General features: G+C 47.3%; 1 protein-coding gene across 2 annotated transcripts; it reads right to left on the bottom strand.

Annotated features, from left to right (window-relative positions):
* Window positions 1-159: 159 nt before the first annotated feature.
* On the bottom strand, window positions 160-26,056 carry PRCC (proline rich mitotic checkpoint control factor). Of its 2 annotated transcripts, XM_049880811.1 has the most exons (7): window positions 25,324-26,056; window positions 14,104-14,151; window positions 10,449-11,015; window positions 7,226-7,321; window positions 4,123-4,266; window positions 2,069-2,134; window positions 160-619 (listed from the first exon to the last, which is right to left on the bottom strand). In XM_049880811.1, the coding sequence occupies exons 1-7, from the start codon at window positions 25,789-25,791 to the stop codon at window positions 533-535; spliced, it is 1,476 nt and encodes a 491-aa protein (XP_049736768.1). In that variant the 5' UTR covers window positions 25,792-26,056; the 3' UTR covers window positions 160-532. The 2 variants fall into 2 exon arrangements, with proteins under 2 accessions (XP_049736768.1, XP_049736769.1); XM_049880812.1 differs by lacking the exon at window positions 4,123-4,266.
* Between the last annotated feature and the right edge of the window lie 1,870 nt (window positions 26,057-27,926).

The raw sequence follows: 27,926 nt of genomic DNA, 5'->3' as shown, positions 1-27,926 counted from the left end.
AACCCCAGTTTAAATGGAAAGCAATCATCGAGGTAGCTCAAGATGGTCTGGAGGGTTCTTTACACAAGATAAAAACTGAGATCCGGGGACAGGATAACAAATAAAAAGGTTTCAGAACAGAGAAAGGAGACCACACTAAAAAGCAGGAAAGGGGTGAGGGCAGGCAACGTCTGTCAGGCTGCATGTTTTATTTCAACAGACATCCCTGGTTTAAAAAAAAAAAAAAAAAAGTAGAGAGGGGGTTCAACATGTCATCACACCCAACAGGGAGCAGAACTTCCGTCCAATAACTCAAGGCCCCTTCTGAGGCCTCACTCGTGAGTCTGTGCTAGCTCCTAGACAGAAAGGAGCTAAGTATTCTAACTTTTGTTAAGAAAAAAATCTATCAAATATGTTCATTCTCGCAGAGGCGAGGGCTGGGTCCTCAGGGAAAGAGATCCAGGGCTGAGAGCAGCTGGGGTCCCAGAGGCAAAGCTGGGGGCCGGGCCAGCTGGGCTGGCAGGAGATCCTGGGAGCAATCCATTCCAGAGCCCTAGAATCCGTATTTGGCTTGGGTCTGCCGGCGGCTGAGCTTGTTCTCTGACCAGGTGTTCTTCAGTTCCAGCTCCCGCTCCTTAGCCTGTGGCAAGGAAGAAGGGGAAGGTGGTCAAAATGGGGATTCTGAGAGACACTTACTTCCCTCTTGCCTCTGCGAACTTCCCAATTTAAAATCTTTCTCCCATCATAGCAAGCAAATTGCCTGAAAGACCTAATCTTCTCTCATCTGAGTAGAAGAGATGGTACCAAAAAGAGTAAAGAAAATTATCTCTTTGGGGAGCTAACAAGCCAAAGACTCAAGAATCCAGTCCTTTCTCTGCTAGAATTAAAACCAAAATGCTCAAGTGGGAGATGGACAAATGAGAACTAGATATTGGTATCTGAAAAGAAGACGAGAGATTAGCTGCCTCAGACACCTGACTAGCAGAGTGGGAGAAAACAGCCTCAAAGACTCGGACAGGTCAAAACTGGACATGCACCAACGATAAATTAGTCCAGAGTTACATTTTTGCTGTGGTGTTGAATATAATGTCTGTTGTAGCCTAGACATTCACACCACCTTAAAATAACAACTGAAGCTATGAAAATCTTACTGAGGTACTAGAATAATGACTGCCATTTTCTGACCCTGACAACTCCTGGCTCTATACTGCATTCTGGCAATGTCAACCACCACCCTACACAAGGGTTCCCAAACCCCACTCCCACAGAAGTTATCTGACGCCTGCTCGCTTCCCCTGGAAAAAGTGGGGGGCAGAGAATTAAGAGTGTGGCTTTTAAAAAAACCCTACTCTTAAATTCTTTTCCTACCAATTATAAGGTGAGGGTACACAGGCCTGAGAAGGAAGGGAACGATATGACAAGGACAACGAAAGCGAGGTTTGCTGCTGAGACTGCTGACCAGAGCACACACTCCCCGGAAAGGGCCCCATCCTGTGTCTGTATCTTTCACGGCATTTAGTACGGGCATTTAGTACGGCTGGTCGCAGATGTGCGTCCCATGATTAGATGAATACCCGAAAACTGCTGAGTCATATCAAATAAATACCGAGACATATTTTCTAATTCCAGAAGACCTTTTTCGATGATCTCTAATTTTGAATTATGTGTTGCTGTTCTCTGCCACATATGTGGAGAATACAAAAGCAGCCTCCTCAACGGATGGATGTTTTGCTAAAACTTGGTAAACTTGTTTTTTTAATTACTAGATAAACTCACTAAGTTAAAAAAAAAAAACCCTATGATAAACCATTTTCTTCTCCTCTTAAATTATGCTTATCCAAATAAATATCCTCACTTGCCAAGTTTATTCTAAGCACCAAGACCTGAGCCTTGTCTGAAGGGAGACTGAAGCGGACCAGGATAATCCTAAAGTACACATCCCCCTCTAGTGGCCACACAGAGAATGGGGGGCGGGGGGCGGGACACCCGCTGGCAGCTGGTTCCTGGCCTTCTAGCCCAGACCTCAGCCTTCACAGCTCCAGGTTTACAGGGATCCTGCCTGGCAGCCAGGGGCCCTCGGCCTTCTCACCTGGTGAATCAGATACGTGATCTGGTGTTTCCGCCGCTGCTGGCCCGTTGGCTGCTCACCTTTCTTCTGCAAGAGAAGAAAAGAGTCATTAACCTGCAGGCAGAAATGCAACCGTCTCTCCTCTCTCCTGTGCCCAGCCAGCAGCAGGGATCTGCAAGGTGGGGGACTGAGAAACTAACCACACATCCCAAATCCTGGGGGAGGAAGATCAGTGTGGAGCTGTTTTTATGTCTATATACTTACAAAGCAGTTTTTATTAAAGCCATTATACAAAAAACCCAAGCTCAAAATACTTGCCTGAAATAGCCTGCTAATATCCCCATTAGACTGGAAATACTTTGAGGTCGGCACTGTGTCTTCTATTTCTTTGGGTAACCCCCTCCCCTCAGCACCAGGCACAGTGGACACTTGATACCAATCTTACTGCCGGCCATCAGCTGAGAAGAGCTTAAGTGCCAGGGCACAGGCGGGCTTCCTCCCTCCCTCCAGACCCCTCACAGCCCCTCTGCCATCTCCCTCTTAAACCCTCTTCATCCCTCTCTCCCTAGCCGGGCCAGATGTCTAACCAACCTGTCTCCCACCTACTGCTTACCAAGCTCTCTCCTATTAATTGTCTTTGGCTGAAACCCCCCACCCCCCAATTCTAGGAAGTGCCAGCAGCTTCCCTGGAATTCAAATTTTCATGATCATTCTACCTCTCTCCAATCTTCCAGCCTCCACCCCTAACTGCACGGAACCCCTAACCCAACTTTGATGCTCTGATTTACTGGTAAAGTCTGTGTCAGCCTGGCCTTTCCTTCTGCGGTTTTCCTGTCCTCGCCAGTGTTGTGTCAGAGTAGAAGCTTGCTAACCAGCCCCACCCAGCTCCCCACACTCCTCTCAGGACTCTCCTCAGCACTTCTGTGATCAATCTGCGTTGTAATCACTTACACTCAAGCCTCCTTACATCTCTCTCTCCCAGCTACGCTATAAACTCCTCGAGGACAGCAACTCTTTTTTCCTTCTTTTCAAAAATCTAGCTTGATACATTGAGATGGTGGAAAGAAAACTTGGAGTCGGGAAAATAGCGAATTCCACTCCCTTGCTGTTATTTAATGTAATTTAATGTGTCAGTTAAAGATGACACACATAGAACATCCAGCTCCATCCCTGGCCCACGTGAGCACTAGCAACAGTAGCTATTACTATGTGAAGATGCTGCCCAACCCACAGTTAGTAGAGCTTGCTCTCCTAAGTGGTTTTTCCAGTAAACAGTGATGGATCTATGCTGATCTAACCACAATCCTTTGCTCTGTCCCATATGACCACCAGCGTTCAGTTAAAACAAACGGCTGGGGCTGGGATGGCCATCTGTGGCCACAGAACAAAGCAAGGCAAATGGGGAGAGGAGAAGGGAATCAAATCCTTGACCTCGGCCCTGCTGGTGCTGGGCTCAAATCCAGGGCTTCCCCACGTTTCCCCGCCATGGCAGGCTCACAAATGTCCACATTTGCTGTACTCAGCTACTGGGTGAAGAGATATTCGTCAAACTGACTGAAGAAAACTAGCACAGGGAAGGTAAGAGTGCGGTGAGGAAGACACAAGGAATAAAAGCATCTCCAAAGACCAGTGCTGGCTACGATAAATAATGGAGGAGGGCGAGAGGAGGGGCTGCGTGCTCAGAACCCAGGGACCCCATGACTTCTGAGGCTCTGCTGTGCCCGCACCTCCGCAATGTGCTGAGCCAGGTCCCAGAGTAACAGCAAGCAGAGGGCAGAGCAGCTGTGGTTTCCACCCAGTCAGGGAAGGAGCCACGACATATCAGCTCCTCCCGACTGCAGGGTAGGAAACTGCTCCAACATTCAGTCTCAGCAACCACTCAGCAACTTTGACAGAGAGCAAAGTTCTGACTGTGGCTGTGAGGCTCTGTGCATGGACCCAACAGTGTACTGTGGGCGACAGGTGTCTGCTAAAGGTGTCAGGACAGTAACCGCGGGGTGTAAGGGCAGGATGGGAATGTGACTGTCCTCTGGAGGCCTCCTAAATTGGCCGCCCATTAGATCTTTCCCCCTTACTTTGCTGAATGACTTCATGGTTTTCTCTTCTGTCAAAGACTTGGTCATCCACTGCTGGGCCCCACTGAGCTGGTCATCACCTTTGATCTCCACAAAGTTGATTTCCTCCCTCCCTCGGTTCCTCTTGCCCTGCAGTCGCTTAAACTGGGAAAGAAAAAAAATACAGGAGCGGGAGATCTGGGTGGGGGGTCAGATGTCCCCAAGGATCTGCAGTTTATGGCATGACTCTGTGACTCACCAGTCCCTCTGCATCCTCAGCTCCCCTCGTGCAGTACACTTCCTTTCACCCTGCCCTCTACCAAGTCCCCTAGCTCACCTGATGCCACATGAATGCCCCCTCTTCTCAGGAGGCCTGCTGGACTCTGGGCAAGGGAAGCAAGAGGTGCAGTGGTATAAATTTGCACTTAAATTATGTATAAATTGTATCTGCCGAAAAGAACTGCATGTAATTTTCACATTAAGAATTCAGGGTTAACATGGTGGACTCTGGAAGGCATTATGCTGAGTGAAATTAGTTGCAAAAGGACAAATTTTGTATGAGACTACTATTATAAGAACTCAGGAAACAGTTTGAAGAGAGAAGAAAATATTCCTGATGGTTACGAGACGGGGGAGGGAGGCTGGGGGAGGGATGTTCACTAATCAGACAGTAGACAAGAACTATTTTAGGTGAAGGAAAAGACAACACACAATACAGGAGAGGTCAGCACAACTGGACTAAACCAAAAGCAAAGTTTCCTGAATAAACTGAATGCTTCAAAGGCCAGCGTAGCAGGGGCAGGGGTCTGGAGACCATGGTTTCAGGGGACATCTAAGTCAACTGGCATAATAAAATCTATTAAGAAAACATTCTGCATCCCACTTTGGAGAGTGGCATCTGGGATCTTAAAGGCTGGCAAGCAGCCATCTAAGATGCATCAATTTGTCTCTACCCGCCTGGAGCAAAGAAAAAAGGAAGAACACCACAAAGACACAAGGTAATTATGGGCCCAAGAGACAGAAAAGGGTACATAAACCAGAGACTACATCAGCCTGAGACCAGAAGAACTAGATGGTGCCCAGCTACCAACTGATGACTTTCCTGACAGGGAACACAACAGAGAATCCCTGAGGGAGCAAGAGAGCAGCAGGATGCAGACCTCAAATTCTTGTAAAAAGACCAGACTTAATGGTCTGACTGAGACTAGAAGGACCCCGGAAGTCATGGTCCCCAGACCTGTTAGCCCAAGACAGGAACCATTCCCAAAGCCAACTCTTCAGACAGGGATTGGACTGGACTACGGGATAGAAAATGATACTGGTAAGGAGTGGGCTTTTTGGATCAAGTAGACACATGTGACTATGTTGCCATCTCCTGTCTGGAGGGGAGATGAGAAGGCAGAGGGGGTAAGAAGCTGGCCGCATGGACACAAAAATAGGGAGTGGAGTCTGGGAGTGTGCTGTCGCATTACAGGAAAAGCAACCAGGAGTATAAAGCAAGGTGTACATAAATTTTTGTATGAGAAGCTGACTTGATCTGTAAACTTTCACTTAAAATAAAAATTAAAAAAAAAAAAAAGAATTCAGGGTAAAAAAAATGCAGGATTTCTCCTTTGAAAATCAGTTCTTTTAACACTTCTGTCCTTCTCACTTCTGAGAAGCCCTGGTGGTGCAGTGGTTACGGCGCTCGACTGCTTAACCAAAAGGTCAGTGGTTCAAAACCACTATCAGCTCCAGGGGAGAAAGGTATGGCGGTCTGCTTCCATAGATTTATGGCCTTGGAAACCCCATGGGGTCGCACTGAGTCAGAATCAACCCGACAGCAGTGGGGTTTTGGGTCCTTTTCATTAGGTCAATATTACCAATCACCGGACCCCACATCACAGTGGCCACTATAGAGGGAGAACATGGAGCTGGGTGGAAAAGGAGCCTCAAAAAAAAAAAAAAGATATGGCAAATTTTCTAGGAGACTGCTGCTCTCTCCTCCTCAAAAAACAATGCAGAGCACACCACAGACTGCCCAGAGAAGTGCCTGGAGGGAGTGTGAATCAAGGGTAACAGAAGAATAGGCATTTCAAAGCCTGGTGAGACCCAGGGCCCGGTGTGAACGTTCGGGAGGCCTTCTAGGGTCACCCTGCCCTCAAGAAACTGTGCCTTTTGCCACTGAATGAGTACTCAGCCGCCTCCTGGGCTTTGAGCCAAAAAGGCCCAACTACTGAGCAGATCAACAGGGGTGCTGACACACAGGACTGGATGAACACATTAACCACAGAAGGAAGTTCACCAAAAAATGGACACCTTCTATGAAAAGGTGTGTACGAAAGGATTATTTTTATAAGACCTTCCATGCAAAGAGATAGCACCTCCTAGTTGTCCAACTCCCTCCTAACAGGCTGTGACCTCCCTATAGATGGAACAACGCTTTACATCCTGGATATGCGCCTGACAGTCAAGGACATGGAGCTTTAATCTTGCCTTGTCCGAAGGTTGGGGAGAAACCCGGCAGCAAGGGGACACAATAGTGTGAAACCCAGGGGTTATATGATGTGGCAATTGCTGCTGACTGCCTCCCAAAATCCATTCTCCCCTTTTTCTTTAGTATGAATGAGCCCATATTTTTAGCTAGGCACGTTACCACTCAACTGAAAGACTACATGTCCTAGGCTCCCTTGCAACTAGATACAGCCACATGACCAAATTCTGGTCAATGAGATAGAAGTGGAAGTGTTCTTTGGAACTCTGAAGAAGTTTCCTAAAAGACGAGGGGAAGGGTCCCCACCCCGGTCTTTCTGCACTCTGCTGCCTGGAGTGCAGGTTGATTGCTGTCGCTTTAGCAGCCACCAAAGACCATGAGGGTAAAGGCCACAACCTGATGATGGTAAAGGCCACAGTCAGAAGGGGGCTAGATCCCTGACAATTTTGTAGAGTCGTCATACCACCCCTGGGCTGCCTACCTCCGATAAACTTCCCTCATATAAACCACTATTCTTTGGAGTTTCTCAGTTATATGTTGCCAAATTTAATCCTAGCAGATATGACTTTTTTTTTTTTATTTCCTTTAGCTTCAGATTTGAAACCTGGGGTCTGTGGGTCAAAGAAGGCCACTGGCGCTTTGTTAACTTACTGCTTCGTCATCGATGAAGGAGGCATCTGGGGCAATTTCCTGGGGGGGGACCAGGGCCGGATCCTGTGCGGGATAGTAGCCACCACTGTAATAATCCTGCAGCAAGGAGGAAAGAACACACCACACTGAGGGCACAGTGGAGAGGGGACTGGGTCTGTCCAGAGCCAGAGAAAACCCTCATCAAGGAGGCAGTGGACCTGCCCACATTACAGCCCTCGACATGGGCCACTTCAAGGCAGCGGTCCTAAGGACTGACCTTGTAACTCAGGAACAGCCCCTGCAGTTTCCTCACCTGTACCAGGCAGCCAGAGGGATATTTTTTTAGGGAAAGGTGACAAAAAATACACACCTTCTCTCCTGCTTCCCAAGTGTACCCACCAACCCCTCCCTACGCCTTTGCCCTGCTCCTCCTCCTCGTCAGAGTCCAATAAGCCGAATGTGAGCAGGATGAGAAGGTGTGAGGGCATCCATTCCTGCTCCTCAGCCTATTTAGGGTCTCTGGCCACAGGGAGACTGTTTAAAAGGGTTGCGGGGTATCTGTAAATAAAATAAACCACTCTAAGGGTGGTATGGAATTCACAAAGCTGGGAACAGACCAGGTGTGTGCTGTCAGGTTTTTAGTTCAGGGTCTGATGATTCCCCTTAGTGGGGAGCTGCCCAGGTGCCGCTGATGACCCTAGAGGGAGAGGAAGTAAAGGCAAGGGCAAGGCCCCTGGTGGGGACAGCCTAGGCAGCCACAGGGCTGAAAAATAGTTTCCTCCTTGCCTACACTTTTTCCTGACCACTTCTACCACCTTTGCCCAAAACTCTCAAGAAATGCCCCTCTAAAAACATTCATTTTATAGTGAGCTAAATGGAAAAAATAGTTTAATAATTGCTAAATAAAAATAACATACAAAAATTCATGATTAGAGTATGAATTTTCTATGAAAGTGTGACAATAAAATACACTTAAATTGCACGGGCCTCTAGTGCATTTAAGGAGCCCTGGTGGGGCAGTGGGAACCCTGGTGGCATAGTGGTTAAGAGCTATGGCTGCTAACCAGGTCAGCAGTTCAAATACACCAGGCGCTCCTTAGAAACTCTATAGAGCAGTTGTACTCTGTCCTATAGGGTCGCTGTGAGTCAGAATCGACTCAATGGCAACCGGTTTGGTGGGGCAGTGGTTAAGTGCTCAGATGCTAACTCAAAGGTCAGCTGTTCGAACCTACCAGCTGCTCTGCGGAAGAAAAGACCTGGCGATCTACTTCCATAAAGATTTACAGCCAAGGAAACTCTATAGGTGCAGTTCTACTCTGTCATATGGGTCGATAATTGACTCCACAGCACCTAACAACAACTAGTGCACTTAAAATGATTTAATCTGCATACACTGCCTCAATGGTATTTATAGCTACATACAGAATTCCAATTTGTAACTCATTTGCTTGATGTAAACCAGTATTCTCTTAGCTATAAATAGCAACTTTTCTTCCTCCAACTAGGTCAAAACACTTTCATCATCTACTGTCTACCTCATTCCTTCTAACAACAGCCTTAAGAAGAGATAGACTATCCCTGATCAGCCTATGAGATACAAGGTTTAACAGGAAAACAGGGCTTCAAACCCATTTGTTCTGGTTTGAGCCCCTGCTGAGAATTTAAATTTCCAACAAGTTCCCTGCTGAGAATTTTCATTTCCACCCCCAGATATACTGAATCCGAATCTACAGTTTAACAAGATGCCCAGGTGATTCTTATGTATAACTTCCTGGGAACTTGTTAGAAAGGCAATTCTCAGCAGGGGTTTGAACCAGACCAAAAGGCAGGCGAACAGGAAATCCTTCCTGCAGGAAACCCTATGGGGCAGTCCTGCAGGAATGCTTTAGGAAACACAACTGTTGCTGAAGTCTTGGTTAGAACCAAACCCAACCCAACCCAACCCTACCTGTTGCCGTCAAGTTGATTCTGACTCACAGCAACCCTACAGGACAGAGTAGAACTGCCCCAAAGGGTTTCCAAGGAGTGGCTGGTGGATTCAAACTGCCAACCTTCCCGTTAGCAGCCAAGCTCTCTGGTTAGAACATGGTCCCCTCAAAGACTATCCTCCCCCTAACACCCAGACTGAAGTAAGATTAACAGTGACCATCCACAGAGTTGGGAAATCCTGATGGCACAGTGGTTAAGATCTTGGCTACTAACCAAAAGGTCCGCAGTTCGAATTCATCAGCCGCTCCTTATAAACCCTGTGGGGCAGTTCTACTCTGTCCTATGGGGTCACGATGAGTCGGAATTGACTTGACGCCAATGGTTTGATTTGGTTTTTATTCAGAGTCACAGGGGCTAACGAGGCCTTAAGTTGTGCGACCATTCCAGGTTGGCAGTAAACCAATTTACAGCCTGGCACCCTATATTCTCACTCTCTGAGGCCACACAGAACAAATCTAAGGATCTCTTCCAATAACATATGAATAAAAATAGTTGTAATAATCATTCACGGAGCACTGCTATGTTCAGGCACCATGCTAAGCTAACACAGTTCTCATATCAACCCTACGAGATCACTATTATCATTCTCATTTTACAGCTGAGGGACCCAAGACTTAGGCCGTTAACAATGTGCCCAGACTCAGCTTGGGATGCAAACCCAACTGCCCTCAGAACACATTCTCTGTCATTGCCCCAACGACTGTCCCTGGCCTTCTCCTCTCCAGGGACTTGCCTCAGTCCTTCCAACCTCTCATGACTAGGTCGAGGCCTCGCACCATTTTCCTTATTCCCCTTTCCTCCTCAGCCCCCCTCCCCCTTCCTTTTGGTTTTCTCAATACTCCCCACCTGCAGAAACTCTTCGTAGGCTAACTGCTCTCTAGAAGTCTGTGCCATAGATCACTTATCCTCTTCGTTCACTGAGAGCACGCTCCTCTTCCACCTTCTCCCTAAGCTCTCACAATAGATTTTGTTTTCGGAACAAAGGAATCAATATGAGGTTCTTCAAGTCCGACAGACTTCAAGACTTGGGCAACTGGTTCAGAATAAAATTAAAATGTTTTAAGGCCTAATAACCTGACCCAAACCAAACCCGCTGCCATCAAGTCGATTCCAACTCGATACAGGAAAATCAATACGCTAGAAGGTTCGCTAATTCAGCCAAAGTGACACCACAGAGGCTGTGTCACTGGCTCAAAGCTCCCCCTGGCCCCCATGTTCCAACATCGCCGGCCAGCCCTCCATGCCTCCTACCCACCTGATAATAAGCACCAGCAGCATTGGCATCGCCATATGTGGAAAACTGATTGTAGCTGTAGTCATCCCCAGGCTTAGGCATCCAAGGGGCCCCACTTGAGCCTGCCGCCATCTTGAATTCAAGGGGAGCATTGGCTGCATCGTCCTGGAAGGCCGGCTCTGGCTCCGTCCCTGGAGGCAGCTCTTCGGGGACAGTGGGGATGGGGTAAGGGTATGGCTCAGCTCCAGGTGGCTCAGCCTTGTCAGGGAGGGAGAAGAAGTTCTCAGGGGCGACTTCTTCATCACTGTCGTCCTCCTCCTGCGTGATCTGCTTTGTCACCTGCAGGGCAGCACTCTTGGCAGCAGCCTTGATGGCAGAGGGTGACGGAGTGGTGGTTGTGGTGCCCACGACAGGGGCAAGAGAGGAGGGCTTGGTCTTAGGGGCCAGTCTGGAGGGTTTAGTGTCAGAGGAGCCATCCGAGGGTTTCCGGGAGAAGGCGTGGGGCAGGAGCAACCTGTTAGTCTCTTTCACAGTCAGGTTTTTAGGCTGGGGAAGCAAGGCAGACAAACCAGTCCCCTCGCCGGATCCCTGGTAAGCCCGGGTTTGGGGTAGAGAGAAAAAAGATGACAAGTGAGATTTTATGTTATGTATCGTCAATGTCAAGAACTAGAACTACTGATATGGACTCCAGCCTAAAATCTGACCAGCCCTTATTTCCATCTTACCTCTATTCACTCAGGTCATGCAATCTAGGTAGGCTTGATCTACTTCAGGCCCTTCTGCTGGCCACTTCTCCCAACGTGAGATGCCATCCCTCTTGTTCTCAACTCCATCCCAACCCAGCTCCACTGCCCTCTGCGACAATGCTCCCCCCCTTCCACGTTTCTGGCAATTACAATGTTGTGGTGCAATGGATCACTTTTGTGTGGCCTTTCTCACCTTAGTCTTGAAACACCCACCCAAGTGATTAGGTGGGACTATGTAAATAAGGTAATTGTGGTCCACCAAGGAGACTGGTCAGTTTTGCCATCCTGCTAGGCTTAAAAGAGAGCCAATTCCAGAGCAGAGAGAGGATCCCACCACCACCAAGGAAGAAGGGCCAAGAGCAGAGTGCATCTATTGGACCCAGGATCCCTACGCTGAGAAACTCCGGGAACCAGTAGAGAAGGAGTAAGAGACAGCTGTAACACTGAAGACGGCGAGAAGTGGAGGCAGAGAAGCACTGGCAGGAGAGACTGGAAGGAGAGAGTGCACTGGACTTCCCGGTCTATGGCACGAGAAAGCTGAGCACCTTTGGGCCAAGGCTCACTGGCGGAGCAGGGGTGCCTCGGGGCACTTATCAGCAGAGCTAGAAGAGCTTTGTAACACTTGCAGATGCAGGGCAGAGTCTAAGGGCCAGAGAGAGGTGCCTGCCAGCACAGCAGAAAAGAAGCTGTCCTGATGGAAGAACTGTATCCTGAGCATTCCTGAACCTGCTACTTCCCTGATAAACCCCATAACTGTGAGTATCGTCTGTGAGCTCTGTGTGGCCATTGCAATGAATTATTGAACCCAGCAGGGAAGCAGAGAGTGCCGCTGGAGGGATGGTTGGTGTCAGAATTGGCAAAGACGGTGGAGAGAGGAGGCTTGTCTGACCTCCGCCCCATAGGATCAGCCTTGCGCTGTTGATCTGGATTCTCTTTCCCCCTTGTGAAGTTAGAGGAGATCAGACATTCTTAACCTAACATCCCTCCTCCCCAAAAGCCCAAACTCTCTCCAGCTAATCACTCAGCCTCTCTTCCCTCTTTACATGGGGGCTCTCTTTTTCCTCTGCATTGCTACCCAGAGTCAAGAACCAGGTGCTATCCAAAGTAGACATTCATAAGCTCTGCCAAAAGTCCCTTCCCACCCAAAAAAAGCCTTCCAGATATGGCATATTCAGTTTGTTTATGCCAGAGTCAAGCATTTAACTCATCAGTTTGTAAACTAATTGACCCAACCCATCCATAGTTCCTATTACTTATAAGAATCTCTGACTGTACTTTCTGGATCGGAAAGGGCCAGCTCTGCCTAACTGTGGGGCTATGGGAGCTGCCGGTTTGAAAAAGGAGACTGTCCTGGAGTACCAAGTACTCCAGCCTTCTCAGCCAAGAACTGCCCAGAAAGAGTGCAGTCAAGAGGGCCAGGCAGGAGGAGACCACTCATCCCAAGAGAGACCTCTCCCTGCCATCTGTGTTCACAGACTGGGGTCTTTCCAGCCTAGCAGTCTCCAGAGGCTCAGACTCATAGGAACCAGGCTGAGGTGTCAGTAGAGCACAGTCTCAGGCTTCCTCTGAAGTGTTCTACTTCTCAGACAACAATCTGGGGTCATGGCTAGATCCCTCTGCAGTGCTGGGTCTCCACTCTGCCTTAACAGCCCCAAGCTCCTCTACCTACTCTCTCTCCCTCCCATCTGGAAGACAGACTGCTTTTTACACCTGGGGTGCCTTCTGAGCCTGTGACCCTCCAGTATTTTTGTTGCAAGCCCACTTCCTCCAGGAAGGAGCAAGACTGGCCTCCTTCAGTCTTAGCATGCCAGCTTCTTCTGCGAGTCCTCCTTCATTACCCACTATAAATATGGACAAGACTTCACTCTGACCAGTTATATTTCTAACTTCCACAGTCACACACTGCTGAGACCACCTAGCGGGCACAGCTCTAATTCAGTGAGAACCACGTCCTAGGTGGTCAGTGCCATATACAGAAAAACTCTTAATAAAACTGTAAAGAAAGGATTTCGAGCGGTGGAAGCGATGCCCTACAGAGTCAGGGGAAGGCAGGCTTGAGCACAGCATGCCTGAATCACAAGACAACCACCACAAAGATGCAGCACCACTTCCGCTTTTCCCTGAGACATATGCTCAACATGAGGTCAGAGAGTACAGATCGCTGTGTGAAGGAGAACGGGAAGAAACTCCTAGGAGCCAGAATAAAGGCACTGGGATGAGGGGAAACGGTAGCAAGCAACAGAGAGACTGTCTCTGAGCACCACTTATCTGAGGACTTCCGGTCCTGAATTGTGGAGAAGCAGCCACGGGCAATGATTAAGAGCTTGGACTCTATAGTCCGACTGCCTGGGTCTGAATCTCAGTTCTGCCCCCACTAACTGTCTGACCTGGGACACGGTCCTTCACCTCTCTGTTCCTCAGTTTCCTCGTATATAAAACGGGGATGATAATATGACACTACATCTTAGGCGCTGTTAAGAGGACTGAATGCTGGTAAAGCACTTAGAACGCTGCCTGATGCACAGTAAGTATGTTTCAGTCCTTATTTTCTAGGGTAAAAACAAGGCAGGGAGAAGATGGATAATCTAAAAATACAGATGATCCCTAACAACATTTTGATCAATCCATTCACTGCGCCCTCCCTGAGTAATCCTTTTACCTGAGGCGTAATGAATTGAATTGAGTTATAACTCATTTTCCTGCCACTGCCTGGCCTCTAGGAGAGGCAGCAGCACCCACCATGCTAAAAGTCAGGGCACAATGGGGAGAGGGTGGAGAAGCACGAGGTCTTAAGTTATAGAAGAAAACAACCAAACCTAAATCATCAGTCCTCAAGTACTTGCATGTGCTATAAGCCTGGTTTGGAAGTCCTTCTACAGGAAACAATATGGGATGACAAGAAATGGCTTATTTTATGTCACAAAGCTTACCTGAAGGACAGTTTTCTTCTTCGTGGGTTCATCTTCCTCAGAATCTGACTAAGAGAAAAAGAAATGAAATAAGATCTCGCTGTTTAGGACAGTGGAGGAAGCGTTCACATTAAATGAAGCACATGTAAAGGGTGGACAACAGAGGCCGTCTTGTCCGTGCCCCACCTCTCTGCAGAGGTGCACCACCCAGCCCAGCCCAACAGCGGAGCTTCCTTCCTGCCCTCATCCACAGAGAACAGGGTATGCCTCCACCTCCCTTGGTCACCTGTTTTCTTTAATTAAGACTATTTCCTCCCATTTGGTCCTTGGTAGAAGAAACAGCTTTACCCAATCTTCTTCCTATAAATCTGTCCACCAGAAGATGAATGGGATTTGGCCCACAATCTCACCCAATCTCAGCATCACTTCTAAAACCACTTTATACAGACTACATAACCACAGGGCTGGGGAATTCCAGCGGGATTAAGTGGTATGTTAACTACTCTTCTATGAGGCATTACAGGTCAAAGCCATTGGAGTAAATCCATTCCTTCTCCAAGTATGATCTATTGTCTGCCAGAGAGAGTTGCTCATGTCCAGAAAGAAGGCAGGCAAATGATGAACTATGAGGACTGGCAGCAAGACAGGAGGTCATCTGTACTGGCCCTCTGACTCATCAGGACTGTCTCCAACACAGGTTCTCTCACTGGAAAATAACTACACTTCTAGTGCAGTACCAGTTTCTCAGTGTCTTCTTCAACTACAGGGAAAATGCAAGGCATGTGAACGGCAAACTTTAACATTTTATTTAAAAAAAAAAAAAAAAAAGGAGTTACTCCCCAAACCAAGAACCTTAAAGCTTTCCATTTGTTCCAAGGCCTCATTTTGGGCACCTATAAGCAGGACTCTAAGATCCCGTTCATCTCCAAGATTCTACGTGAACTCAAGTCCTCTGCCTGCCTTTTTCAACGAACCCTTACATCTCACAAGTTCCTTTCTGGATTTGTCTGTTAAAAGATATTTCAGTCATAATTACTGAGAACCTACTATGTGCAAGACACTGTGCTAGATACCACACACAGTATTTCCCAACCTGTGTCCAGTGGTTGGTTACAGGTATGACGATACTGACCCACTCAGCCCACAGAGCACCAGGCAGGACTTGGGGCAGCTAGAGTCCTGGGCCACTGGTCTCTAGAGGCGCACCGTGGACCACTTACCCCAGTGCACTTCAAATATTTCCTGTGTGTGTCATGACATAAAAAAAGTCCTTGGCCATGAGGAACTTACAGTCCAGTAAAAAATAATAACAAGTACTCAAATAGTCACTGGAATATAACGCAGTATATGATAAGGGCATCAAGTGTGGTTTAAGCATGCCCACAAGAATCTGCCGTTCCTGCATTTGTGCCTTCCTTCATGTCTTTTTTTTTTTTTTCATGTCACTCCTCCCTCCCTGTTCCTGTCTTGCTGCCACCTCTTGCTCTGCTTATCAACCTATATTCTGTACTTCTGACTCAAAACTCCTGAGACATCTTCCTGATGAGTCTCACCTTACTCTTTTTTCACTCTGTGTCCCTATATCACACATCTGTTTTGCACGGCACCATATTCGCTCTGGTTCATTTGTGCCTGCAGTGTAAACAGCATATTTTCACGTATGCATTCTCACCTTTACTCTGACAGCAAAGGCCACATCTTATGGTTCAATCTGTCCTCACAGTACTCAGTATACATTATTTGATAACCACTGCCAAATGTATTTTTTAAAACCCATAAGGGAAATCTGTCTTGATAACTAAACGTGGAGGATAAGGGCAAGGGCACCAAAGGAAAAGACAACCGCCTACTGAGTACCTACTATGTATTAGGCAATTTACTCACAACTTTTCATTTAATCCTTACAACAACATTTCAAGGCAGACATTGCTACCTGAATTGTACGAGTAAGGAGGGTAAGGCTCAGAGAGACTACACTATGGTCACATGGCTAGTACACAGCAGAAACTGGACCGGAACCTGTCCTGGCTCCTGCGCTTTTGCAGTGACATGGTGCTGAGGCCCACACTGAGGATACCACCGTTGGTCCCACGTAACACAGCCAAGAGAGCAGGAGGCTCAGCTCAACACAAACTGGATCCCTAACAAGCCATCCAACTTCCCCAAGCCTCAGGGGGAAACAATGCTTATCCATGCATATGTTACAACAGTCCTTGTTTGAAGCCAAGTTACTATGCACGAAACTGTATATAAACTAAAACTCTAAACACAATTCAAGGATTATGGTCCTCTGGCTTGCCAAGACATCGACTCAACCAAAGAAAAGCTCTCTAGCCCCAAACAGCCACACGTTTTCTACCTGTTCCAAACTCCCATCACCTCTCAGGGGCTCCTGACCACCTCCCTTGTCTTTTGACCATGAAAACTAAAGTCCTTTCTAACAGCCCACGCAGAACCCATCACTATGGAGTATACAAGGTGTTCATGAAATCCCCAGGCACGTTTAAACTTTAACATCTTAGGCAACAGGTTCAATGAAAATAATCTGAAAATAAATTTGATCCAACTTTAAGACAATTACACTTATGAAACTGTACAAGCATATTCTTATTTTTCAGATTCTGTGACAAAAAAGGAAACCCTGTTGGCGTAGTGGTTAAGTGCTATGGCTGCTAACCAAGAAGTCAGCAGTTCAAATCCGCCAGGCACTCCTTGGAAACTCTATGGAGCAGTTTTACTCTGTCCTCTAGGGTCACTATGAGTCGGAATGACTCGACGGCAGTGGGTTTGGTTTTTGGTTTGGTGACAAACAAAAAGTGGCTACTGTGAAAACGTACGCAAGCTGTCCTGTGGCTAATAGAATTGAAAGCCACATCAGCTGTGGAAAAAAAACCTAATTTCTCTTTAAATGTCACAGATTGTTTCCATTATACTGACAACCTAAGTTTAAAAGCATGGAAAAACCTGTAGGGAGACTCCAGAACACCCTATTATTTCTCAATTTAGAGGACTGCTATGGCTACTCACAGTCATCCTTTTCTCTTTTCCCATCATACCAGTCCTCTACTGAATCCCATTATAAATCACTTCATGACAGCGTGCTCACCAAAAACCCACTGCCGTCGAGTCGGTTCCTACTCATAGTGACCCTATAGGTCAGAACAGAACTGCCCCATAGGGTTTCCAAAGAGCAGCTGGTGGATTCGAACTGCCATCTTCTGGTTAGCAGCTGTAGCTTGTAACCACTACCATGGTGACACAGTTGTTAAGAGCTATGGCTACTAACCAAAAGGCCAGCAGTTTGAATCCACCAGCCACTCCTTGGAAACCCTATGGGGCAATTCTACTCTGTCCTACTGGGTCGCTATGAGTCAGAATCAACTTTTGATAGCATGCTAGATACAACCACACCAAAACACCCAAACCAGTTGTTGTCAAGTCCATTTTGACTCACCGCAACCCCATGTGTTTCAGAATAGAATTGCCCTCTACAGGGTTTTCATGGCTGTGATCTTTTGGAAACAGATTGCCAGGCCTTTTTCCTGAAGTGCCTCTGGGTGGATTTGAACTGCCAACTTTCAGTTAGTAATCCAGCACTTAATCATTTGAGCCACGCAGGGACTCTGCTAGATATGACAACCCCCTGAAATAGGAAACTAAAATAAGAACCTCAAAAATGTGCTCACGAAGCCCTGTATATAAATACAACTATATCATATATTTTATAAGTTTTCTCCTTCTCATTGTTATGTAGGATTCATCCATGCTAATGCCCATAGTTACTATTTATTTTCACTGTTGTATAGTATTCCTCTGTGTGGACGTAACACCCATTTATCCTCCTTGCTCCTGTTGGTGGACATTGGGGCTGTTTAAAGTGCTTTGTTACCACAGAAAAAAAAATGTGCTAAGCCCCTAAGACCTTGTTAAACCAAGGCTACTCATCTTTGAGGGAGAGGTAGAAATAAATCTCTCTCTTCTAAAACTGATAAACAAGGCTCCAAGGCAACCAATAATCCATCCAAGGTCACAGAGGAAGTCAAGGGGGATTGGGAGGGTGGGGAAATAGAACAAGGACCTACCCCTTGCCTCTTGCACTACCTTCAGCCAACTCCATCCCAGAAGAGGTTAGAAACACGGAATTCACTGGTTCACTATGGAAAGGGTTAGATGCCACTCAAAGCACTTTCAGCCATATGAGGACCTGACTGAAAACTAAAAGGAAACAGATGGAAAGCGCAGCAAAGAATTAACCTAACGCTTAACACACAAAAAAAATAAATTTCAGTTCAGAATACCAGCAAGCAGAGAGAGATAATCCAAATGCTAAAAGATGTGTGATGTATCTCCCAAGTTATCCTTTACCAGTGGTCTCCCGCCCCCGCGGGGTTGGGGGAGGTACAACTGTCTTGGAGCATTTAAAAAGGAAAATCAATGCTGCTTCTGTCAAGAACTGGGCTAGATACATGATCTACTACCTCCGTTGCCATGAGACCAGAAGAAATGGATAGTGCCTGGCTACCAACCCTGGTTTGATCAAGGACCCAGTAGATGGATCCTGGTCAAAAGGAGGAAAAACATGGAACAGAACTTCAAATTTTACAGAAACCAAATTTACTGGGTCCACTGAGACTGGGGGAACCTCTGAATCTACTGTCTAGCAATCATCTTTAAACCTTGAACCAAAACTATCCCAGGAACTCATCTTTAAACTAAACATTTTAGCTCAATTCATGAAGAATGTTTGCCTTTAGCACTGCTCTCTTCTAAATTATCTATATGAGATCAAACTGACAACAGTAGCTCTAAAACACAGATGAGAACTTTGAGAGAGAATCTAAGTTAATGGTGGTGAAAACAACAGGGGTAGAGACAGTGACAATGGTGACACAATGTGAACCATGTAACCAATGCCAATAAAGTACCTGCAGAAATTGTTCAATGGATGTATGTTTTGTTGTGTATATGTTCATAAAAAAAAAAAAAGGACCATGCTAGAGGCAACAGGCTTAGTCACCAGCACACAGGATTTCATCTAGACAGTTGGGAGAACTTTCTTGATGGTGAGAGGTGCGGAAGCATATTAAAAGGAGGGTGTAGAGTCAACTCCTGGAAAGTCCTAGAGACCAGTAAATGGCGATCTGAGTGGGTCTGTGCCATGAGACCCAGAGAGACAGGTGACGTGGAAACCCCATAGCACACGGGGCTGCGAGACAGTATGTTGGGCTGGAAAATATATTTCTTCTCAGCCTCATAAGAAGCCGAGCCTCAGCGGCCACCACTGTCTCCTCTGCTCCAGCTGCCAAGACTGACAAGACACACACACCCCAAGACTGCTGAGCAAGAACGGAAACAGACATTTTCCATTAAGCCAAGTCCAGTGGGATCTGCTCATCTATCAGCGTCTCATTCCCCATGGCAGCCTTCCTCTTATCTTCCCAGGCTCTGGCTCTGAGAGTCTCCCTTTCCAAAAAGCAATCACAATGTAGTTGCCAGGGCCAGGAGCCAAGGAGGAAATAAAGGCCCAAGAACAGACTACCCCCCCACCCCCCGCAGCGCTCTAAGCTCTAATCACTACCACACTCCTCTCTGCTATTATCCCAATTAACTAATTCATCAACTTTTTTTTTCCTTTTTGGTCTCAAATATCTTCTTACATCTCTCCTTCAGTTAGGGTATCATTTTCTCTCCCATTTTTGCACTCCTCATTGTATTGCTCGCTTATTCTGGTTGCCCATGGCTCTTCCTTCTATCTTTTCAGTAGGCACTCTAATAGGACAAACCACATCTGTGTTCAGATACAACCTCTAAAACTTCTAAAGCTGTGATTTTAGGAAAATCAACTGGGGATAATACTTGGCTTCCAGGGCTATAAGTACCCAGCACGGTGTCAGACATTAGGTAGGTATCCCACAAGCATTAGTGCTCTCCCCCTTCCCTTTCATCCTCAGGCTAAATCCACTAAGTCCACTGCAGTCGGCTCCTACTCGGTTAATAGAAACCATCACAACCAGTGAAATTTCAATGTAACAGCTTCAAATTTTCTACTATCTGCATAAACAATCTGAAAATAGTGATAATCCTAATCCAGGTAACTCCAAAATTTCTATTTGCTTTGGAATACACATCATATGACAGAAAACTCTCACAGTAAACATACTCTTCTAATTCTGGTTTTTCATATCCTAATTTCAGAAGCCTGTATCCCGAGCCCATGAAATCAACTGATGTTTGGAGGTAACTTGGGCTGGAGTAACAGGGCAAAAAGAATAAACGGAGGGGATGACTATCCATTTTATGGATCATTTCTAATTCTTCACATAAATCAAAAGCTGACTGAATTTGGTTTTGAAATGCACCTGTGTCATGGATTGAACTGTGTCCCCCCCCAAAGTATTTGTCAACTTGGTTAGGCCAGGATTCCCAGTATTGTGTGATTGTCCTCCATTTTGTGATTGTAATTTTATGCTAAAGAGGATTAGGGTGGGAGTGTAACACCACCCTTACTCAGGTCACCTCCCTGACCCAATGTAAAGGGAGTTTCCCTGGGCTGGTGCCTGCACCACCTTTTCTCTCTCAAAAGATAAAAGGAAAGAGAAGCAAGCAGAGAGTTGGGGACCTCCTACCACCAAGAAAGCAGCACTGGGAGCAGAGCTTGTCCTTTGGACTCAGGGTCCCTGTGTGCAGAAGCTCCTAGCCCGGGAGAACGTTGATGAGAAGGCCGATAGAGAATGTCTTTCCCTGGAACTGATGCACTGAATTTGGACTTTTAGCCTACTCTACTGTGCGGAAATAAACTTCTCTTTGTTAAAGCCATCCACTTGCAGTATTTCTGTTACAGCAGCACTAGATGACTAAGACAACCTGGAAAGAGAAACTGGTACTGTCCTGTCCTCCCTCAGGGCGGCTGATTGGATGACCTGCCCCAGTTACACTCCTGAGGCCTGGAAAACTGGACCTGGGGCTAGGGTTGCAGTTCAGTCTGGGGTGATCTCTAACCCAGCTGTTGTCCACTCATGGCAACCCCAGTGCATCGGGGCAGAACTGCTCCATCGGGTTTCAGTGGCTGGTTTTTTTGAAGTAGACGGCCAGGACTTTATTCTGAGGTGCCTCTGGGTGGACTCAAACCTCCAACCTCTCAGTTAGCCCAGCACGTTAACCATGACACCACCTGGGGACTAGAAGGAAGGAAATAAAATCCAAGAAGCTGTGGGTAGTTATCTTCTACCTGCAACAACCGTTAAACAGCTGAGGACACTGGTCTGCAGAGAAAGATGAGTCAAATGTGCAAAAAGAAGCCATATGGGTCCCCAGCGGATCTCCAGCTGGTGATTCCAGACCCTCCTGAGGTACTCCTGACTGTTTATGACACACTACCATTCAAGCTAGCTTGACTTGGCTTCTAATTGCAACCAATTAAACCTAACTCATCCCCAATCTGCTCTGCTTCATGTATTTCCTAAGTAAATGGCACCACTACCCTCCCAACAAGGAGCCCTGGTGGTGCAATGGTTAAGCGCTCAGCATTAACCTAAAAGGTTGCTAACCAAAAGCTCAGTGGTCCAAACACACCAGCGGCTCTGTGGGAGAAAAGACCTGATGATCTGCTCCCATAAAGATTTCTGTCGAGTCAATTCCCACTCAGAGACCCTATGGACAGAGTGGAACCACCCTAGAGAGTTTCCAAGGCTGTAATCTTTAGGAAAGCAGACTGCCACATCTGTCTCCCTCGGAGCAGCTGGTGGGTTCAAACCACCAACCTTTCAGTTAACTGAACACTTAGCCACATTGTCACCAGGCTCCTTCTTGTAAAGATTACACCCTAGGAAACCCTATGGGGCAGTTCTACTCTGTCATATAGGGTCACTATACATTGGAATCAACTCAACAGCACACAACAATAACAATAACCCTCCCAGCTGCCTGAGCCAAAAGACAGGGGTCATCCTTGAATCCTCTCCTTCATCCACAGCATCCAGTCTCCTAGTCTTATCACTTCTACCTCTAAATATACCTTGAACCTCCAGTTTTCTCCATTTCCCTGCTACTCCCTCATCCAGGCTGACATCATCTCTCACCTAGTGACTCTGCCAGGCTTGCTCCCTTCAAGTCTTCCAATAATCTATGATCAGAGAGTTCTTGCTTAACCTTTAAGAGCTCTTCCCTACCCTACAACTAGGAACAAAGGCCTTAGCTTGCCACCCAAGGCCTGTTATCATCTAGCTTTGGCCTCTCTCTAGCCCCATCTCTCATCTCTGCCCCCCATATACTCCAGCTACTCTCACTTACTCACTTGAGGGTCCTCAAAAGCATTTTCACTCTCTCTCACCTCCAGGCACTGGTACATGCTGTTCTCTCTGCCTGATAAGCTCCTCCCCATGCCACCTCCCTTTCTCAGACTACCTCCTACTCATCTATCTTCTCTCTGCTTAGACATATCCCCCTCCTAGAAGCCGCTCTGGAGCCCTGGTGGGGCACTGGTTAACCATTCAGCTGCTAACCAAAAGATCAGCAGTTCGAATCTACCGCCACTCCTTGGAAACCCTGTGGGACAGTTCTACTTTGTCCTATAGGGCCACTGTGAGTTGGAATCAACTCAACAGCAATGGGTTTGGTTTGGTTTGGGTGGAAGCCTCCCCCACCTCCCAAGGCTGGATTAGTGTCCGCTCAGTGTGCTCCCATGGCACCAGCTCTATCATGGTTCCTCTCTGACTTTGCCTGAAGTGTTTCCTTGTCTGTCCCCCGCAAGAGACCATAAGCTCCTTTTGACCAAGGCCTACCTATCATGTTCACTACTGTACTCTCAGCTCCTGACACAGAGAAGCTCAATACTGAATTATTTAAAAAAAAAAAAGGTCGGAGTTCATTATCTTCTACTTCAGCACCAAATTTCAATGGGAAATTATTTAAGGAAACCTAATTCATTCCTTCAAACATGTACTGACAGCCTATTTAGTGGAAGACATGGAGCTTGGAAGCAGAGTGGTTTAAAACCGGAGGGGACATAACTTTAAAGACCAAAATCACCCTCACCTAACCATCCTGAACATGTTCACACTACCTTTCCCCAGAAATTGTGTACTCAGAAAACAAAGATACCAACTTGAAGAGAACAAAACTGGGAAACTGAGCCAGCTGAGAGCTAGGATTTTGCTTTATTTATATTATCCGCATCACTGTTTGGAGCCCTGGTGGTGCAGTGGTTAACAGCTTGGCTGCTAACCTAAAGGCCAGCAGTTTGAATCTACCAGCTGTTCCTTGGAAACCCTATGGGCAGTTCTACTCTGTCCTACAGGGTTGCTACAAGTCAGAATCGACTCAACGGCAATGGATTGGGTTTTTTTACGTCACCATTCACCTCAGAAATTTAGTGAGTTGTACTTAAAAAGGTGAGATAGAGGTAGGAGTTCTCAGTTTTCCACTACTTCAGCCAGCCTACATGGAAGATTCTACAACCTTTACCAGCAATTTTTTCTAATACCAAGACTAAAAATGAGCCTTGCCACCTTTCACTGTGGAGGGAGTCAGACTGGCTTAAAGTGTCATCTTCCCCCCTCCTCACCCACACATCACAATTAGGCTGAATAAGGTCTGGGGAGAAAAAAGAGAATGTCAAGGAAATCAGCCTATTTTCCTTTGTCTCACTCAGGGATCTTTCTTTGCCCCAGCTTAAACTAAGACCAAGCTAAGTTTTGATGAAGCAATAGCAAGTTTTTTCTTTCTTTCTTTCTTTTTTTTTTTTTTTTTGGATCCTAGACTTAGAAATGACAGGCTCAGGTGAGAAAGAGAGAAATTACATGAAAAAAAGTCTGGAATAAGATAGTGAGGGCAAACCTGGAACCTCCTTCCATGAAGAATCCTTATCTATTCAAATTCATTCAGTCAGAAAATATTTATCGGGTACTTATTATGTGCCAGCCATGTCTTAACCACTACAAATATAGCATCAAATAAAATAAACAACAGTCCCTGCCTTCATGTACCCTGCATACTAGTGGAAGAAGGGAGATGAACAGCATGTTAGATGCTGCTAAGGCCTATGGATAAAAATAAAACGAAGATGGACAATGAAGAGCAGTGGGTGACAGGAGATTGCAATTTAAATAGGTAGACTAGAGAATGCTCAGTGAGAGCAAAGATTTTAAGCCAAGAATTAAATGAGGTGAGGGAGAACATTAGGATGTCTGGGGGAAGAAGCTGAGGGAACAGCAAGTACAAAAAACAGATATGGTCCATAGGCAGAGTTGGCAATCTGAAGAAATGCAAGAGGGAGAATAAGCTCCTCCCAGAGGGTTATCAAAGGTGAGCCAGCGAATGATCAACTAATTTCACAGAGGAGAGGGAAAGGAAAGAACTCCTGGGTAACTCTAAAACGCTACCTGCCCCTCGACTTAATGTCCCCTTTAGCCCTAGTGAGGCCTAGTGGTATTTTTCTGCCTTCAGAGTATAGGAAACAACATCATAAGCTTGGCTACTTTCTCTAGAAATAGTACCCAAGCTGACTAATTCAGCTAGGCTTGATGATACCGAAATGGTGAAACTGAGGCATAGGTCTGGAGTTCAACCAGAGCCAGATCTTAATCGTTGCTCTATGTCCTTCGCCAGGTGAGACCTTGCCTGCTGGAACCCTGTTGCTCATCTGTAAAATTAGTATGCTATCTCCCCCTGTTCCGTAATAACTGAAGTAAAGGGCCAATGTCTGCCGAATGATCTGCACCCAAAGAACATTCAGTTTCTTCCCTAACCTCCCTCAAGAATAGAATCCAGGATTCCTAATTCTTTCTCTTCAGACTTTGATGCTTCTAAATAATGTCATTATTTATCTCTATTTTGCTATAAAAGGATTTTAGCTCAGACGTAACAGAAAAGGTTGGTCCTGAATGTTCAGCAAAGGCTCAGGAGTCCTGTCTTCTGTCACTTTTTCGGGTGTAAGATTTCACCCTGTTCTCATTATGGTTAGAGGGAAGAAGGCCGGCCTGAGGTGAAGATGCCGAAAGCAGAAGTGCCCTTGGGCCTGGGCCTGTCAGTGCCCGGTGATGAGGATGTGTGGCCCTTCTGCAGGCAGCTCAGCTTCTGGAAACCCGAATGGACAAGTACCCTAAATCCCCAAAGTTGACAAACTTCGGTTCAATTACCCGCACGAAAGATAGGGAGTCCCATAATCTCCTCAAGTCTCTCCTACAGCTGAGCCCATGTCCAAACCCGATGGACAGTTTGGGGGTGCCCTCCCGGAATACTCACATCCCCCTTGTGCAGCTCCGGCGCCGCAATCTTCACGGGCTCTGTCCTCTTCTTTGGCTTGGGAAGCCCCACGGGGGGTCCGGCGCCGCCAATAGTGGGGGGCAGACTGAGGCCAGGGCCTCGGGGCGAGGGCAGCCCCAATCCCAGCCCCTCCCCAACTCCCGCCGCCTCAGCCGGGCTCACGCCTGGAGGTGGGGGAAAGCCTCCCAGGCCGAAGGGCAAAGGGGGAGGAGGCTGAAGCCGGGGGTCTCCTGTGGGTGGGGGCAGCAACAGCTGCGGGGGAAAGGCTGGGGCCAGCATCTGGGGAGGCGGGGGCAGCAAGGCCGGACCCTTGGGTGCGGGGAGAGAAGCGAACAAGCCCCCTAAGGTGGGCCCAGATGTAGGGGCCGCCGCCTCCTCCTCCTCCGGCTCCGGCTCAGCCTCATCCGGCTCACTCTCATCGCTGCTGGCGTAAGCAACCAGCGACATGGCGCCTCCCGCCTTTGGGGCGCCCTTGCCGGCAGATGAGGCCTACTTGAGACCGGGGATGCCCGGAGGCCTACTGGGCCCCGCCACTCGGCGGGGCGGGAAACCGAAGAGCCCGCCTGCTCCGTACTCTAGACTAGCCCCGGTAGGAGACCATGGCTACGGTCGATTTCCAACGAATTAGGGCTCCCTCTTCACTTAAGCTCCTAGTCCCGGGCAACTACACACAGCTAATGGCCGCCGAGTCACTCCGCCTCCTCCTCGCCTCACTAACACAGGAACTACAACTCCCAGAGAACACTTTGGCCACAGCCCCATTCTCCACCGCAGGGAGCTCAACGCAAAGCACAGCGGGAGGTGGAGTCCGAGAAAGGATTAAGGTGGGCGCAAAAAGACGGGCGGGGGGAAACCCGCCTCTGACGCGAGGGCTCCTGGGATAAGTAGTTTTTTGGGTCACCTGACAATTCCTAGGAGACTACAAGCCCCATAGGGCACCGCGGTAGTCACGGAGACTGGGAGGAGAGCATTTCGGTACTTGAAGTTCCCTAGAGTAGCAGCTTGGGCGCTAAGACTTATGGGAGATGTGGTGCTCTTAGAAACTGCAAGTGATGTCGGGAATGAGAGGGAATCTGGGAAGGTGACGGACTGAAGAAAATGACTTAAAGGGGAAGTGATCTTGGAGTGAACTAATGAAGCTCCCGAGTTGGTTGAGATTAGAATAAAATACCCCCCAAAAAAGCCAGTGCCCCAGGAATCTGTGCGAAATTGGGCTGCAAGCCAGGAAGAATCGAGGCTGCAGGCCTAATAATAAACCTTTGAGAGCTGAAATAAATGTGACATAAGGGGGCGGAGGCGACCTCGCTGGCCATGACCAGGAAGCACATCCAGGAATACATTTCGACCTGCCAGCCAGGGGCCTGGTCTCGTTCTGCAGCAACAAGTGAGACGAAAGATGAGCAGGAACGTAGAAGCCAGGGCCTGGTACTTTAGATTAATCCCTTCCCAACTCAGTGTGGTCAAGGAATAGGTTCTGCTCAGACCCCATCACAGTTCTGAGCAATCACCTGAGTCCATCCTTATCTGCCTTTCCACCTATCCATCCACCTGCATGTGTCCTTTTCATCCTCCTACGTCTGTGCGAGGTGTTTGCTATGCCTTTGATTGTGTGTGACCTCATTACATCTGCCTCCATCCAGGTTTGTAATTTACGTCCTTTTCCAGCTCATTTACCTCTGCCTGTGATGATGTGCTGTGCACCTGTCCTTCCCTATTCGCCTGTAATTTTGTGTCCTTTCTTGTTTATCCATCTTTGCCCCTCCCTGCCTGTGACTGGGTGCAGTCTACTTTTCAACCTTGTCTGTGTTCTTTACATGCTAATAATTCACATCTGTGTGGATCCCACTTCCCTGCTCCCGTAGAGCAGAAAATTCTACTAAGCTCAATCCATGAAAAGACCGTTGAAGTTTTGAGAGGAGGCTAAAAGGAAGATGGAAAGGATGATAAGGATGACAACAATGAAGAGGGACAGGGAAAGGCCTAAGCTCAACTCCTCCCCCAGACAAGCCTGCTGTGCCCCCTCTCCTCGCCACCCTCTTCTGTGTCTAATCCCACCCTGCCTTCATAGCCAAGCTCATAATGCACCTTCTCCATGAAGCCTCCTCAAATGTATTTGCTCCCTGTTATAGATGCACTGGGTTGGGTACTGGATAGATGCCCGGAGCAGTTTTTCTGCGTACCAGTTCTCAAACTTTAATGTGCATAAACATTACTGGGAATGATTGTTAAAAAATGCTAATTCCTAAATTTCCAGCCTAAGAGATTACTCTTCAATAGGTGCAGTGTGGAGGTGGGGAGTCAGTTTTTAAAAAACACCTCAGTTGATTGCAAAGCAAGAGAACTGAGAACCACTCTGAGAAACCAGACCTTCAAGTCCTACCTCGCAGGTGGTATGCTTGACTTCTAAAACTTGCTTTCTAATCTAGAGTCCCCAACTGTCTTAGTCATCTAGTGCTGCTATAACAGAAATACCAAAGTAGATGACTTTCACAAAGAGAAATGTATTCTCTCACAGTCTAGGAGGCTAGAAGTCCGAATTCAGGGTGCCAGCTCAAGGGGAAGGCTTTCTCTCTCTGTTGGCT

This window comes from Elephas maximus, chromosome 3 (assembly GCF_024166365.1).
Source record: "Elephas maximus indicus isolate mEleMax1 chromosome 3, mEleMax1 primary haplotype, whole genome shotgun sequence".
NCBI lineage: Eukaryota > Metazoa > Chordata > Mammalia > Proboscidea > Elephantidae > Elephas > Elephas maximus.
This window is presented reverse-complemented; position numbering and strand designations above follow the sequence as displayed.